The sequence below is a fragment of the Pezoporus wallicus genome, unplaced genomic scaffold (assembly GCF_028554395.1).
Source record: "Pezoporus wallicus isolate ANWC-B61680 ecotype Strahan unplaced genomic scaffold, APGP_CSIRO_Pwel_v1 contig_8188, whole genome shotgun sequence".
Lineage (NCBI taxonomy): Eukaryota > Metazoa > Chordata > Aves > Psittaciformes > Psittacidae > Pezoporus > Pezoporus wallicus.
Window position 1 is genome coordinate 4,450,193 of NW_026640104.1, and position 17,265 is coordinate 4,467,457.

At 40.3% G+C, this 17,265-nt stretch overlaps 1 protein-coding gene across 1 annotated transcript; it reads right to left on the reverse strand.

Annotated features, from left to right (window-relative positions):
- Positions 1 to 6,827: 6,827 nt before the first annotated feature.
- Positions 6,828 to 17,215, reverse strand: LOC130603558 (pancreatic triacylglycerol lipase-like). Its single transcript, XM_057417387.1, has 12 exons — positions 17,077 to 17,215; positions 16,135 to 16,289; positions 15,517 to 15,639; positions 13,605 to 13,739; positions 12,552 to 12,660; positions 11,342 to 11,461; positions 10,982 to 11,101; positions 9,409 to 9,527; positions 9,058 to 9,187; positions 8,764 to 8,875; positions 7,615 to 7,782; positions 6,828 to 6,946 (listed from the first exon to the last, which is right to left on the reverse strand). The coding sequence occupies exons 1-12, from the start codon at positions 17,123 to 17,125 to the stop codon at positions 6,883 to 6,885; spliced, it is 1,404 nt and encodes a 467-aa protein (XP_057273370.1). The 5' UTR covers positions 17,126 to 17,215; the 3' UTR covers positions 6,828 to 6,882.
- Between the last annotated feature and the right edge of the window lie 50 nt (positions 17,216 to 17,265).

Here is a 17,265-nt window from a genome sequence, read left to right on the forward strand (position 1 = left end):
TGTTGCAGTAGTTAATATTGCATTAACTGGGAATGGTGTTGATAAGTTGCACTTATTAGAGGACCACAAATCATGGTTATGAACCATACTGCATTCATTTGCTATTGGAATTTGCATCGTTAAAGCATTTTCCTTGAATCACCCCAGTACAGGAACTGCAGCTTCCTATACTGTGGGACTTCTGATGAACTACTTGTGCTTTACTGACCTGAAGTGTGTTCAGCTTTTCAGCTACATGAAAAATGCTGCAATGAAAAACTTCAAAGAGGGTGAGAAATCTCTGCCTTCCTGAATGACTTGCTGGGGAAGTTTAGGCAGGATACATGGAGCTTTCAACTGTGATTTTAAAACGCAATAGAATTCTCCAACTGCAGAAAAATGGGCTCCACTCTGAGGTCAAAAACTGATTTTGTCTGGTAGTCACCCCTACTTTTGATGAGGTGTCAGCACCTCTGGTCTTTAATTCTCCCTTACATACCCCCTGTCATTAAATCCCTGTCACTTCTCATGTGGCTCTTATGGGACATACTGTGCTTTGGAAAATGAGGATCTAAAGGAAGAGTGTCAGAAAACAGCACTTTAGACTCAGTCACTTAACTGCGATTTTACTCAGGACTGACTGGTGTGGGAGAATTATGTGATATCTTGGTAGTTTCCCAATGCTCCATCACCCAAATCTGTGAGACTTGATGCTAACAATGTATGGTAAGCTTTACATAGTGATATTTCTCTCTGCTTAACGAATGGAGAAAGCAGAATCGCTGCAAACAATAAGACAGCTGTTTGGTGTAAACTCTGTAATACAAGATTTGTTTCACCTATCCTATTCTACACCTCCACAAAGGCGAAATGAAGCATTTTTCTCATTGTCTCCATAACCAAAAGCCCTCACAAGAACAAAGAAGAATATGGAATTATTATGAGCATCTTGGTGTGCCCAGAGAAACCCAAAACATCTACCCTATAGATACGCATAGTCTGAAATTCCAGTCTTTGCTGGCGATAGCAGAAGAGCTGGCCCTGTTTTGGATACCAAAGCAAAGCAAAAACGAGTGGTAAAGCTCCCCAGATGTACTCACCTCTTGTGGGGGCTTTCAGTGTGTCAAGTTACATTCATCTTCCCAGAGTACTATTAGCATATTCACCTACATTTAAATAATTAATTTTCTCATTATATGCCATCTCTTAATTTTTGGTTCTTTCAGGTTTATTGAAATCTGTGACAAGAGGTAGTGATACGAGGAAACGTTTGGTTTCTGGTTTGTTAATCAATTCCATAATATCTCATTCTTCACAATTGCTTTATTTAATAGCACCAATTTCTGCTTTCAGGTCTTGACTTCCCTGTTAAGCATTCAAGTTTCTGAATTCTTTTTAATCTTTTAACCTTTATCCCTTTGAGTATTTTTTTTTCTCAGCCTATAATTTATTATACAGTCTCCTGTCAGAGGAGGAGGTAGACTCGGTGATTTTTACTGTATTGCAAATTATAATTATTATCGTTATTTGCATTAGTAATGGATTCATTCTTACCACTGAAAACAATTCCATTATCTGATCAGACAGTTATCTTCACACTGTCCGGGATCATATATTTTCATTAGGCACCTCTTTCTCTGTGGGTCAAAAGGAGAATTATTCATCAGTGCAGTCACTTTTCACTTGTAACGTTTTCCCTGGTTAAAAAGAAGTTTTTAATCCTGTACAAGCATCCTTTGCAACAAAAATATGCCCCTTTATGCTGCTGTGTCACCGTTCCTTCAGGAATGGCATGTCCCTGCTGTGAACTGCCCTTCAACATCCTTTCTATCACAGCAGCCGGAATTGTAATTCAAGCCGGTTTGTAATTCAAGTTCAGTGTGAGGCTGATTTTTATGACCCAGCAAAGATATTTTGACTCCTCTTTGAATTACAGTGAAGGTTTGAGGATCTACAGTCTCTGATGAATTGAAGAAACCTCCTTTCCCAATCCTCTGTCCCTGCTTCCTGTGGGAGATGCAGGTTTGGAGATGGATGTTTACAGAATAAGGGTGCAGATGGAGCAAACTTATGCTCCTCTCTGACTCACTGCTGAATTTCCCGTGTCTCTGCAGAGGTTTAAGAGGGCCAGATAGCACTGGTTTCCAAACTGCAAGCCAAAGGTAGCTGAGGAAAGTTGGAGAGAGATGTAAGGTCAGGCCACAGATCCTACTGAGCAGCCTTGGTGAGAGCTGAAGGTGGTGGAGAACCTCTTTCACACTCCTCTCCTGTTGACTTTTATTCTTTCATCAAGTGAGAGATGGCATTTGAGTAAGGAATTAAGGACAGTAAGGAAAAGATTTTCCACCTAAAACAGAAGACTGGGTTTAAGCAGCTCCTTTAAAGTTTCTGTAGCTCAAGTCAGGCTGTGGTTAGCAGATCCAATGCCCCATGTTCAGAGAAGGAGGGGATGGTTTCTGCTGTTCTATCATTTCAGGCAAAACATGCACATGCTCATTGCGTGTTTCATATCCCATGTAATGAAGGTGATGAATATATTCCTTCTCCATGCAGAGCCTCGTCTGAGGGAGAAGTGGTACTGCTCTCATGGGAGAGGTTTTCCAAAGAGGATGATCAGCACCCCCAGGAGAATCCCAATTCTGAAACTTCACAACCCAAACTGAGGTACCCAGGCCACCAGTACTGTGCATTTAATGAGAACAAGTGAGAGGTATGTCTACCTAAAATCATAAGCAAAATGATAATAATGTGAATTACTGTGTGAAAAGTGCATTTTTTGGAAGTTTAGATACAATTTTTCCCCCCTTCACCTCCCTAACTGGTTTGATGTGAAGCAATTATCTACTTCATGCAATTAAAAGTAAGACTTGTCATAGGATATGTACCAAAAAAATAATTACATGTACCATAGCACAAAGAGGGACTTGAATGCAACTTTTGTCTTCGGGTCTCACATAGTGTATGTCTTCAATGTACTAGCAAGTGTGGTAGCCACTCCGTTGTTACTGTGGAATTGAATACAGCATTGTGTGACTAATTTAAAGTGCGCTTTGCTTCTTGTTTCTGTTTGTATACAGGCAAAATTTAGAAGTAAGTGACATGTATTAATATCTTTCCAGTTAGGGCTATGGGAGCATCGCATCAACCTTGTCCTTTCTTCCTCTGCCCCCTACTGAAGCTTTCTGTTTTGACTGATTAAGAATGCTGATACATTTCACCATTTCACCATGTCTTCAAATTGTAGAGGGTTTGCAGAGGCAAAAAAAATCGGGTGTCTGAGCTTACTATATAATTTTTTTCGGCAAAAGATGGTGTTTTCTTCAAGGGAATCTCCTTTTTGTACAAAGAAACTGTTTCCAATTTTTATCAGTAACAAGATGTTGACAAGTTTAGTCTTGTTTTTTCAGTTAAATATAACCATACACAGTATATATTTCTGAAGTATGAGGGCATGGCAAAATAGCTTGTGATTTACACTCAAATGAAGAACAAACCAACCTTCAGGCATAACATCATACAATTCCTATTTGCAACCTCTGAGGACACATCCCAGAGAGGTATGGCAATAAATATGCGTACATAACCCTGCCAGCTGTGGCTAGGTGATGAAAGCTCTAATATAGCAAACTAGATTACCAAAAACCCCTCAAGAGGTTCAGGAAGGAGAATTCATCAATGCCAAATTAGGAACTTTCACATATCTCTTGAAAGATAGAACCTCATTATCGTCCTGATCTATGAAGCAACGTAATGACTGTAGACAGCATTGTCTAAAGACAACAATGAGCACTGCTATATCTCAGTAATAATTGGAGTCACATGAAATCTTCCAGGTTTTTTCTTTCTTGCTCTGTGATGATTTGTAATATAGGAGCGAAATACATTGCGCTTGGCAATCTAAAATGGAATGAAAATACGTGGCCCAAGTTGCTCCCATAGTTAAAATTCTGATGGCAATGCTGCCCACCAACAAAATAATAGTCATTTGTGGCAGGAATTATAAACCCTAAACTACAGCTCAAAGTGTTGTTCACCAAATTACTCTTTCCATATCCACAATTACAGCCATTTGTTTTCTTACACCGATAACAAAAGATGCATTTTAAGATCGGCACTGTGCTACTCTTCCTTTAATAAATAAAGTGAGCTTTTCAAATGCGGTAAAATGGTGCAGATAGAAATCAAAACATTTCTACAGATCAAGATTCAATCAAAGACTTGCCATGAATGGTGTTACATTAAAGTTTAAAAAAAATAATCAATTTAGTGTGTATTTGTGAGCAGGGTTTGTCACAAATAGCATTCCCAATAGATAAGAATGATTATATGGTAAAGAGCGTAATTTATATATCTCAAGCACTATGCTTTTGTCACTGCCATCGTTAAGGAATTTGACACGTTTGCAGGAGAACAATATATGTCAACTGAAATATATACCAATTAGCCATAAATGGGACACTGAAATGAATGATGCGTGTGCACGCTATACTTACAAGTAATAACATGTGGTTTAAAGTCGCTTGCGTTTTCAAACAAGAATTCTTTTTATGTTGTCATTTAAAAAATCTAATATTTCAAAAGGTCAGGAATAAATAGCACCATTAGCATTAAAAGCTAGCTAAAGGGAAAGTAATTTGTTGTTCATTTAACATTGCATTTTATGTAATGGCTTTGTAAAGTGTTCGGGGAGGGGGGAAGAGATTTTTACTTTGCTAAAACAAGATGACGGCAGCTCTGGTTCATTATTAAAAGGAGATTTTGTATTATGCTATTGTCAACTTTAACGTGTAGATTCTGTTAGGTGTTTGTTAAAATTACATGGGCTGCCGAAGTGGCTATGGCAAAGGATAATGCAGAGAATATCATGGCTGTCAAAACAATTGTGTAGGCAAGAATCTGCTTATACTAAAGTAAAGGAACAAAAGACAAAGGAGAAACTCTGCTGCAGTGTTACGAAGTTAATAACCCTGTTGAAGTTTCCTCAGCAGGTGGTACTGAGATCAGGAAGCCAGATCCTAGAGGAATCAAGGCAGAAGGAAGGAGGCATTGTCAAAGGGACCCAGACTACATGGAAACCCATCACATGCCAGCTCCTGTGCCTGTGGTTATTTTCCTCTCAGTAAACCTGTAATTATTTATCTCCCTGGAGTGGAGATGTGGGTTCCTCCTTGGGCCGGATACCACGAATGAAAGGTGAAAGCGTGTAGAATCCTGTGACTGGATACTCTGCCTCCTACCCTCAGCAACCCAAAACTGGACTTACTGCAACCTTTGCAGGACAAACAATTCACATCCTCAAAACTTATTAAACCTTATTGTCTTATTCCACCACTATAAGGCTGACCACAGATGGGAAAAACTGGAGCCAAAAGGAGTGTTAGACTGTACCCTTCACGGACAGTGTAGGATGGGAAGAAAACGTGCAGAACATCTCTGTTGTGCTCTTGTTGCTGCCATGAGGATCTGCACAGGGAAGGAAGCAATGTAATGAGGGGAAGACACAAGTAATATCTTCAAGGTGGAAAACATCTTGTTTCCCTCTTGAGAAGCTGGACAAGAAATTGGCTTAGCATTTAATACCCCATATATCTATGACAGCGTAGCAAAGGTTGATTCCTTTACTAATTCATATGTTTATTCCCTATTATCCTCCCTTGGGAAAGGTTTCAGGGGACTTGGAAAACAGTGCTTCTCCAGATCTAAATGTGATTTATACTGTGCTCCCAGGTCAGCACAATTGGGTATTGCCCTTTAATCTGGGTAGGAAGCATAAGTGTGATTTAGAAGGTTTTTAAAACGAAAAGCAACCCTGCACATCTCTGACTAAAACTGAAGTCACCAGAGGATATTCTCTTCAGTTGGGTTAAACCAAGGAACAGGTTAGTAGATGAGACCCTCAGTGACATGATTTACTGGTGGACCTACGTAATGGTTGGACTTGATGATCTTAAAGGTCATTTCCAACCTTGTTGATTCAGTGATTTTATTCGAGCTCTGACCATGCCCACAGGTTGCCAGTTTTCAGTGCTGATGGTTCTTTTTCTACTCTTCACAACCCACTCTCCCTCCCATCACCCTGCCTGAGCTGGCAGAATGCACTGAGTTAATAAAACTGCTTTGTCTTCTGTGTTAGAAGAGTAGGCTCCACCACGGGATACACAGGTTTCAATATCCACCCTGCAGGGGAATCTGAAGGTTGATGTCCTTTAGGAGAAGACATTCTGGGGATGAAAGGTCACACAGAGAGGCAGAAAGAGCAGAGGGCCCCATTCTGGGGAACCTCAAGAAAGACTGTTGAAAAGGTCCTGAGGAGCTGAAGACCTCCAGGCCCCAGTAGTTTTATGGGGTTTTGGGGTTCCTCAATCTCACAAGCTTTGTTCAGCAGTAACACACCAAAACACACCACCAGTTCTCCACCATGTTCACTTCCCAGCTCTCACAGGTAATTAAAATTAATTTCGGTCCTCATTTGTAACCACTTGCTCTCCTATCACTGTTTCATCTTTGTCTCATGCTAATTCTGGGCTTAGCCTTCAGTTTGATTAGGAACATCGGCTTTCTTAATCCTCTCCTGGTCACAAGCAGGTCTGCTTCCTCTTGGTACTGCCCAGGGGGTACTATCTGGATATTTGCCACCTTCCCTCCTCTTGTCTGAAATTAGTCTGAAATTGAATTTGGCTGAAATCAGGGGAATTTTTCAACAGGTTTTGGCTAATTCACTCCCAAAACTGTTTCAAAATTCTCTCTATAGAGAGGTATCCACAGACTTCACCCCCACAACCCAAAGCAGCAAAACACCCCAGCAGACACCACCAGGATTATGAGTTCAATGACTGCAGACACCAGAGTTTTATACATGCTAGCTTTTATTGGTATCAAGGCTTGGGGTATTCATATGTGCTTTTAGCAAGCAGTAAGAGTCAGCAGAACATCCTCTCTCACTGTCTCGTAACCACAGAAACGGTATCTGAAAGAAAAAAGTACAATATAAGCACCATGAGTTGTTGAAATTATACAAATTGGTTTGGTTTTAAGATCAGACAAAACTGATTTGCCATTTGACACAACAGAACAGAATGGGAACTACAGCTGGCCCTAGGATCTCTGCTTAAAGGTGGTGCTACTGGGCTGTAATCATTTGGCTTTGCTTGAAACTGTTTCCATCTGCCATGTCATCTTCCAAGTGATGGCATTTTAACTATGAGTTTGTATATGGGTTTAAAACGTACTGTGCCTCCTCTTCTAGATACTAAATCATGGGGTGGATAAATTAGCTGATTAAGCAAATGAGGGAGTTTGTTTTAAAAAGCTCAGGAAAATGGGAGAAACTCGATCAATACATAATACTTCTGTAATCTGAACATCCCAGCCTATTCCACAAAGTCTAGAAAAATCAGTCTTTATTATCATGGTCCTCTTTCCTCAATCATGATCTCAGGGGCCAGCAATAACAATGAAAAACATCTGCTGCTCCAGCCGGCTGTGAATCAGCCGTGCTAACGCAAGCTCACACACAAATAACCAGTCCTCGTGGTCAGTAAGGGCTTGGAAAGAACGATGCCAATAACTCTGCAAGTAATTTTGTCGCCTATCTTCCCAAGGAACTCTCAAGATTTTCACAATGGATATACTTACTCTTTTCCGTCTTCTCCAGACTGTACTACAACTGTTGCAGCTCCTATTTTAGGAAGAGCTGGGTTTATCACGTTGTTGTTCCAGAGGAATTTAACCTTTGTAACTGTTCCAAGTTTAAGTTCTGCATCAATGTAGCCTGTGTAAGTGCTGTCTGGTTTGAGGGTTCCCCTGTGAAAACGAACGGTTTACGGATGTGAGGCATGTTAGGATTTAATATTAATTTAATATTAATCACCACTCCTGTCAACTGAGTGGCTGTGAGTAGACAGCGGAAAAACAATATTTAGCTTATAGCATGGTAACAGAATTATTTCCATTTTTCCAACATAATTGATCCCAAATCAGTGTTCATCAGAAGAAGCGAAGGCCTGAGATGCTACAGTCACACCTCCCAGTGAAGACTCAGTTACAGGGTGATCCCTGTGAAGAAGACAGAGATTGCTACACAGCTAGAGAGTGCCAGAATGCATTCAATACTGGCAGACTTGTCTCATGTGTTTGGATCTCACATGGATGCCTGCAAACTGGGATCAGCTCATAGCAAATACCTGAAGATGTGAAGTCCTTCTTGGAAAGGTGGAAGTGACATAACTGTCACTAAACAAAACCAAAAACATAAAGCCCAAAGCCCACATCTAAACGCCTTCTCCCCAGTTTTCACCATTTCAGATATTTCAGTTGAAACAAACAAGGAAAATACAAGTCAACAAGAGCACATGAGGCAAGCTAGCAGCTGGGGTAATGGCTGGACTTGATGATCTTAAGGTCTTTTCAATCTGGGTGATTCTATGATTTAGTGTAAGCAGGTGAAGTTATGAGCAACAAAAAGTAGATTTTTATATAGCAATTCATGGGGTAACTTTAGCAGCTGTGGTGGCAACGTTTTAGAAGCCCGTGAAAGGCAGAAAGATCACAACTCTGCTACCATAGGTCCATCAAGACCTTGGGGGGGACAGCAAACAAGTGACGCTGGATTCTAAGAGTTCAAGATCCTGCCTTCTAACCTTTTCCCTTCAAATCACCAGAGTGAACTGCCTCTGCATTTACACCAGGTTCGAATTTGATCTCTAAAGTAAGACCAATATAAACAGAAATCTGAATTAAATATTCTAGAAGAGAAGTTTCTTTTCTCTCCAATTTTTGACTTACTTGACAATCTGGTGCTGTCTTGTGTTCCCACCGCTTCCATACAGGGCAATGTTTACATATCCTGTCACACCAGTCTTTCCAGAGAGGGTCACAGTTACTTTGTACCTCCAAACTGCAGAGGAGAAATACAGTAAGTTAGATTGTACCCAGGGAGAGGCAGTCTCTAGAATATCAAGTATTGGCATGAACAGCTATTGCTCTGCTGTAAGGTCTGACATCTGTTAACTTTAAAACAGGGCAACAAAAAGGTTTGTTTGCAAGCAGTAGGTAGCAATGGAAGCAATGGAAACTCACGAGCAAAGTCCTTGGCTTCTCCAGTGTTCAGGTAAAGTTTCACGAAGTCACTGTTAATTTTCCCTTTGAACCTATCTGCATAGTGACCCATATTCGGGCATCCCTCTGCTGGGCATGGGAAACAGCGTCCCTAGCGAAAACAAATACATCCATTAATAAAGTTATCCATCCAGCCAAGGACTTCTTTTTGACATACCCACTTAGGTGGCCCTGTGTCACAGCAACATTTGTTACTTTTACAGAGCCACGCTGGGTGTAAGCTATCGTAAGTAAACTGGATTTCAGGTGTCTAAATAAGAAAGAGCCACTCTTTTTGATACAGTCCATCCTGAGGCTTTGAGAGGTACTTACTGATTCAAAAACATCATATGAAGCACAAGAATAGCCCAGAAATCCATCAGGGTAGATAATACTGTCAGAGTAATACTTGTAACTCCTCAGGTGATTGCAAGCCACGAAGTCCCGACTTCCTGCAAAAAGATGTTTCCAGGTCAAATCTTTCACTCTGTTACCGTTCAGGAAAGATACTGGCACAGCAATACTGTGTCATTGGGATGCATCAGTCCTCCTCAAAAGCCTCATCATGATTCTTATAGTATCAAGCATAAGGTTTGAAGCTTACTTTTGCAATGAACTGATGCTCTAAGGAATGTCACTGACTCGACAGGTATAAAATGCAGACTTGAAATGCTTTGTGGAGACTGACTGCACAGCTCAGCTTAGACCCTGCTCTCTCCTCACCCTCCCAAACACTTATTCAAGCAATCTGACCAAGGTGCACAACAGAAAGGAGAAGGGCATGAAGCAGGTCTTTTGTAGGCAACAGCGGGATTACCATAACAAAGGGAAACCAAATGAAAATTGTTTAAGAGGGAAGTTCCTGGGCAGTGCTGATTTGCTCCATTCAGCTGAGGACTTCAAAACAAGATTATTATTATTTGGGGGGGGGGGGTGTGTGTGCTTAAGGAAGGGAGAATCTTAAAATGAAAATAATGAATATATTGTTTTCCTTTGTGTTGCCATTATTTGCCTGACTTTAGGTCAAAAAGAAGATCATATACAACGCTTTTATTTCTTTGTGCTTTAATTCCCCGTTATTGATAAGGAGTTTACCGCATAACAAAAAAGAAAGAAAGAAAATGTAATGCCTCCAACTGCACTGAATAAAAGCTGGAGGAAAAGGCTGGTTATCATGAATGAGTTTGTGGATTCCCAGAGTTTCAGGTGCTTGCAGCAATGTAAGAAAGAGCTCCGATAAAATAGTACAAAATCTCTATAGCAGAGCTCTTGTTTTGTTTGTTTTGTTGGTTCTTTTTAGTGTTCTGTGCAGTTTAACTTTCTAAAGGCACGTAAAGATTTTCTAATACTTAGAGCTGTTATCAGAACCGTGTAAACCAACAAAGAACTCTATTTGAGAACCAAGTGCCAATCTTTTTTTAGTGCACTATAAACAGACACAATGACATTGCTTTAATGCAACTCAGATTGTAAAGGTAATCAAAAGCTAATTAATTGCTCTATCTCAGAAGGGCTGCAGCTGAAGATAGCCCATCAGGAGGAGCTGTGAGCATCATTGTCCTACTCCACCCAGTATTGCTGCTGGGCAATTGCATAGAAACAAAGTTAATTATATTGTTATAGACCCTTCAAAACTCTTGGCACGGTTTCCTTAACTTGTTTCTGCTGTTGGATACTTCAGAGGAGGCAGATTTTCCAGAGGCAAAACCCTTTGTCTTGTTTATTTTTTAATGAGCTCTGGAAAATAGCGTGGTTTAAGCATATGAAGAATTTCACTGCACTCTGCAGCTGCCACTGCTGCTGGGCACACCAAAAGCTAATGCAACACACCTGAACTAAGGAAAGTTAAGTACTGAAATAGTGAGGGGTGATCTATCCCCGAGTTTGTAATGTAATCAATGCTTACCTTCCCAGATGCCATCGAGATCTACGATCTGTGACACAGCGTTCTTTCCACATCCAGGCATTTCCACTCCTCCGTTTGGATAGAAGTCAAGATGTCCAATAGCTGGGCTCATGCCAAAACCTGGAGCATTTAAAGTAGGGGTAAGCATATTTTCAGTCAATACTGTTACGTACCCATAGCTGAACTTTGCTGGTGCTTGATATTTTAGGATGTGAGGTGTTAGTGACCAGTATGGTGTACTTGTTCAGCGTCTGCGGCACAGCACAAGTGGGTCTTGATGAATGATTAGGATACTGAAGTGCCACATGGCATAAATAATGATTATAAATAATAATGATTATAGTATTGTTCAATACTCACCTAAGTAGGGGATTGTGGGAGCTGTATCTGTGTGGATAACATCAACAAACTCGGCATCAGTTTTATCCAGTCTGACTTCAATGGGAGTCCCTTGGAAGTAAGGCTGAGCAGGGTCCAGTCCTGAAAGGAAAAAACTTGTTATGTACAGATAAAGAGATAGAGGTGCATTGTTCCGTAGAATGCTATGCTTGTATATAATGAATCATCACATATATAGTGGTCTGTGGTTCCTTATATCTAAGTAGTATAGTATATAGAAGACCATGTTGTCTGCTCTCTCTTATCAAGTGGCTTTTCTCCCAAGAAGCAGAAAGGATTACTTGTGTGAAGCCTATTAGATTTTACTGATTTACACCAATGTTGAATTCCAGTACTTGGAAAGAACAAGGATTGGTTTGACCACAAGTTTGGCTCCTAAAACCTCTTAAGTTTTTCTCTCTGGGAGAGTATTGGAGGTTTTACAATACTTAAATGGCATCTCTGCTTTGAGAGGTTGATGGTATACCTTATTTAAAAATGAACTCATAATGCAATAAATATTCCTATCTCTGCATCTACTATTAAGAAAAGAAATGAAACTTCAGATATTTTGCTGGGGGGGGGAAGAATAATTACTAATAATGTACTCTACTAGGTGAAAATTTATGTAGACACAGCAAAGCAAGGTGAGAATGGGTGATGTATCAGGACGGTTAAGGTTAGCCTACTGCTTCTGAAATATCAGGTTTAATCCATCCTTTTCTGGAAAATGATATTTGTTAGCAGTACAAAACTAACTGCTCACTGTTGTGCCGCTTATAACACGCTTTGGAGGGACCTGCAAGCAGTGGGTGTTTTGTATCAGCTGTGCTGCTATATAACAGGCTAAATCAAGCTCTGTAGAGGTTGCCAGAAGCGTTAATGTGTGTCAGCAAGTCAGCTGATGTATTGCAGGAGTCTTCTGGCTCTGTTAGCTGTATGGAGCCTTTCCTTTGCTGTGTAAATATATGCAAGCAAGATAATTGTCACACTGACTGCTTTCCAACCCTTACCAGAGAACCACTCCTTCCTCAGTGTACAGTGAGAAGAGGCTAAGTTCTACAAGGTCCAAATTGCCCTTTACTAAACTACAGCCCACAGTCAGATACGATAGTAAGAGAGAATGAACAGCAACATCTTATTTAAGCAATGGTGTCTTTAGTAGGAGTTGTGACTTAAGTCACTGACTTACCAGTAATTCTTCCAATTCCTGGACGCCTCTTGCCAGCTTCGCCTGCCACATGTGCTCCAAGGCTGTGACCAATAATGTGAACATTGGCTGGAGAGTATCCGAATGTGTCCTGGGGAAATAGAATATAAAAGGTTACTAGCTCTGTTTTCATCAGCAACAGGGAGGAGTAAAAAGGTGCTGAAAGACTACTTTCAATTTGACTATAGACTTGGGAGCTGTAGGATTTCAGCATCTGTCTGTCAGTTTCGGTACAATACATCACTTTTTCAAAAGCCTTATTCAGATGCTGGTCTCATTTGGAGGCTGATAAAACTTCAGAGAACTCTGTTAACAGAGTCCTGAGAGGCTCTGTATTCGTTTTATATTCTAGACCCATTATTAATAACAGGGAGGTCATCTGGCTTGGAAGGCTCAGCCAGGCAGGCACTCTAAGTTAGACATGGCAGGTCAAGCACCATGTGAAATATGGGTCAGAGCACTCCTCGACCTGGCATACTATCTACTGAAGCATGTTATAGTTCTTGTATGGGCCGTGTGTGTTGAGAGCACCTTGATTAAAAGAAGGTGCCAAACCAAGCATCATTTCCTGTGTGAAGCTGTCTGAAAAAGGGGTCATGTGCACAGTGTCTAAACCTACAGAAGGTGCCACAAGGACTTCCCCCTGAGGTGGCTGAGTGGATCCTCTTTGTTGCTCATGGAGAGCAGTTGTTCTCCAACCTACTTGGTTGGTTTTGTCTCCCTGAAGAGGCAGTTTGCTGTGTCTGTTATCTCTGCATGTTTAAAATTACCCAACAACACTTCACATCTGTGGAAGAACTGTCTGCTGTACCATGGGGATAGCTTGTAGAGTTTCATATCCCTAAGTTGGCTAAACCCTGCTATTTGCTACATAGTTCTCTAACTTTACAAAGAGGGATTTAGCGCAACTCTTAAAATGATCGCTGAGTAGCAGAAAATGTTCCCTGCTGGTTATGTTCAGATTCATAAAAGATCCTGAATCATATTTCTTTCCAATCAGCATTATCTACAGCTTTATAACCAGGATTTTCTTACCATAAGGGTGTTCACAAAGTAAGCTATTTCAGCACCCACAACACGGACATTGTTTGATGCCTGGGTGTACTGACATCTTGAGCCTTTCTTCCAGTCAATGCAGATGCAGTTCACATCTTCCACAGTGAGCATCCTCTGTTTTGTAAAACAAAAGGAGAAAACAAAGCTCCCCACAGTAAATACAGTCTAGAATTGATTCACGATGCTCATAACAGCTCCACTCATAAATGTTGCATGAATTTGTATGAGAACGTTTGAAGAACCTATACCTTAGCATATGTACATGGTCATGCCTTCTCTCAGCCATATGTGTGCTCAGACCACACTGAAAGAGGATGGTATGCTGCAGTAATGACCACACCATCGTTTCAAATACCCATAGCAGTATTTGTTGCAGAAGGGAAAACAATATCAATACAATACTGACCCTTTCAATTTTTTATGTTAATCAAACTTTAACACTAAAAATGAGAAATGAGCTCTACTCATGTCCTGATTCACTGAAGTGATTTAAAAGGAATTTAATCGGAACTTACATATTTATGACAAAAAAGCTAGAGTATTTTCCTGATACAAATTTGTAAGAAAAATACATTTGTTGTAAGAGGGTGCATAAATTGCTGATGTCACTAAATATTCATTTCAGATTCATGGCTATATTTGGGAATATATATGCACAGGCAGATACTTCATTGTCTGCCACAGAATCTGAAGCTTTGCTTTTCTCCTCTGAGCTGGATAGCTTGGCTAAATGTATTTTGCTTTAGTAGCTTTCGTATATTCATTCTTTGCTTTATGGTCAGATACTATAAGGCATCCAAAACACTTTACAAGTGGCAAAGAACAAAAAAGAAAATAAAGTGTCTATGGCTATGTTAGAAGTGGTAAAAATAAAAACGCAGGTAGGATTATTGCTTAATGGGAAGGAAGGTAAGTAACAGATGTACATAAGAGGCGGATGTATTCACAATCCCATTTGCTCTGCTCTTTTCTTAAAAGATTTACAGACCATATTTTTAATAAAGTTGGAGTGTTGTGATAAAACACAGGCCACATTAACAGAGAGAGAATGGGAAGACATATCCTGTGCCTCTTAGTACATCCTCATGAAAATTTATCATATGGAATTAAGGGATTAGCTGAAGCAAAATATGAGCTATCCGGTAGCTTGTGAGGTTCTGAAAAAAAATCTGGTTTAAGAGTGAGAAATAGGAGAATGGGATTTGAAAAAACATCACTCTGCTTCTGATACTTTGAAAAAGTTAACTAACAAATCCAACAATGACACCTCAATGTTCACAAAGTGGTAATCAATGGAGATTGTCTTTTTCAATGACAAACTCTCAGATTTATTTTCTTTGCCCCTGTGTCAAAGAGAAGCAGATAACAGGGATGCAATAAATGTGAAATACCTTTCAGTGGACTTTCACATTGTTTCTCAGAGTGTTCTTATAAATAAAATAGGAATATGGAATTTAAACAAAGCTGTAGTTGTGTGAATAGTTAGTTGAAAAGTCTGATCTGAAAACTGTCATGTGCCATCAACTGCTGTTTTGCTCTGTGCTGTATGACTGGTACCTTTCGTTAGCTGAAGCTGCAATAGAAAGCATGTTCACAGGATTTGAGAAGACCGCCAGAAAAGAGCTTGTTGAGAAGACCACAGGAAGTGCAGCTTGGTATAGGGACAGGATTAAGAAATAACTTGGGGAATCAGCACAGAAATCAATAAAGCAGAGAGCTTCTCCTCAAGATGTGGATATACGTATTAGAGATGCAAATGATTTGAAAATGATTCTTTTTTTCTGCCCTTATCATTAGAAGTACCATGAGACAAATTGATTCAAAATAGAGATAAAGACAGTTTATAGGAATGTTTTTATAAATGGCAACTAAGGAACTTCATGGTACTTACCTTGCACATGTCTGACAGCCAGTTTTCTTCTCCATGGTCTATGAAACCGTGGACAATGAACCTAGTTAACCTGCTTGTTTTAAAGTTGGAGTAGCTAATGGAGGAATCAACTGCAGAGATCTCCTGTTGTAGATATTAAATGAACAAACATTTATATCTGCTTTCTGTAATTAGTTTATCAAAATTGCAAAGACCTGGACTATGCTTTATATGTACGCTGTTATGCAATGTTAAACTCATTTGTAAGCGTTCACATGACTATGGCTTAAGGTCTGTACTTCTATTCAGAGCAAGTTTTGACACATATCTTAGAGCAGCCAAGACTTTACTTTGAATGTGTCATCTTTTGATCTGTGGAAAAGCATTACCCAATCATTAAGACATGCACAGTTTCTCACCACTTCCCGGTGGGCATACAGAAAACATGGGCTATGCTGCTCTGTGAGGGCTGGAGGAGCATGAGAGTTCTGCTCTAGAGGCCCTGCTATGGAGCTGAATAAGGCTGTCTCTTGAATAAAATGAAGGTTTCCAACACTTCCCAGGAGCACAGCTGGGGTGGGTGTTTATTTACTCTTTTTGTATGTGATTTATTAATGGTTAAACCGCAATAGTTCTTACTTGATAGCTATCAGGATTTTCTCTTGTGTAGAGGAGGAAGCGAGCATTTATCTGTTCTGGACTCCAGGGTAACTTATGGATTGGTCTTTCTGTAGTTCCAGACCATGGCATACTGTCTGAGAAACATCCCAGCCTATCATAGCAGACTTCTGAACCTGTAGCACACAGATCAGATCCGTAATATAAGAATGAGCAAAGAAGTGGAGCGGGCAAGTTATACCTCATATCATCTCTTTCCTGGAGATCTCTCAGTTACTTGAACACCCTATGGTTTACAGAGAGCAAAGACCAGTAGCTGTTCTCTCTCAGATCGTCAACACCTACAGTTTATCCCAAGGAAAGAAGCTGCCCTATTGCTCATCAACAAAGTATTCAGTGCAGTTCCTCCGTGGGTATCCTATAGCATACTTTAGGTATCTTTTCGCAGCTGTTGTTTTGCCTAAGACAGAGAGAGCTGATGAGCTTCTCCTATTAAGAAGCCAAAATACTGCCAATAATCAGCAATATCTTGAAACTGTTCTCAATGGCTGACTGCACTCTACATGGGAAGTTTTACAGTATACAAGCTGGTGGCTTCTGCTGAATATAGCGCTAGACCATCATTAGACTTCCTCCACCCAATGCCCCCAGCTTTTTCTCCATTTTCATCACTAAAGAGGAGGACAAAACCCAACTTCCTAGCCTTGTTAGAGCAATAGCTTTGCTCTGAGATAGAAAACATCACCATTTCTTGCACGCTCCTAGGGCAGGATTTCCAGTGTGGAGAAAAGGAAATACAACACTCACACACTCATCTCGCCATTCTTGCGTAGGAAAGTCACCCATGTAACCTCAATCGGCAAGTTTTAAGGCAAGCTTGGCAAGTTTTTGTAGTGTAGAATGACATCTCACAAAATACAGCAGCATAGAAAGGCTACAGAAATAATAACCCCATATACTTACCTTCTGCTGCGCTGAGCAGGCATAGTGCAAGTATCCAAATCCCAAGCATCTAGAACAGTAAAAGAAGAAGCAGGTAGTATGTGCTAACCTGCTTGATTAGGACGTGCGCTTATCTCTCTGCTGAATTTTCTCAAGGGTTCTGTGTCTGTCTTCTCTGCAACATATATATATAACTGCCATGTATGAGCA

What these genes read in the sequence shown, in the direction of transcription:
- LOC130603558 (XM_057417387.1), bottom strand. Translation starts at nt 17,125, where the DNA reads ATGCTTGGGATTTGGATACTTGCACTATGCCTGCTCAGCGCAGCAGAA. An exon ending in CCTGCTCAGCGCAGCAGAAG is followed by an intron (nt 16,290 to 17,076) that starts GTAAGTATATGG and finishes TGTGTGCTACAG; the next exon opens with GTTCAGAAGTCTGCTATGAT. An exon ending in ACTTTGTGAACACCCTTATG is followed by an intron (nt 12,661 to 13,604) that starts GTAAGAAAATCC and finishes CTATTTCCCCAG; the next exon opens with GACACATTCGGATACTCTCC.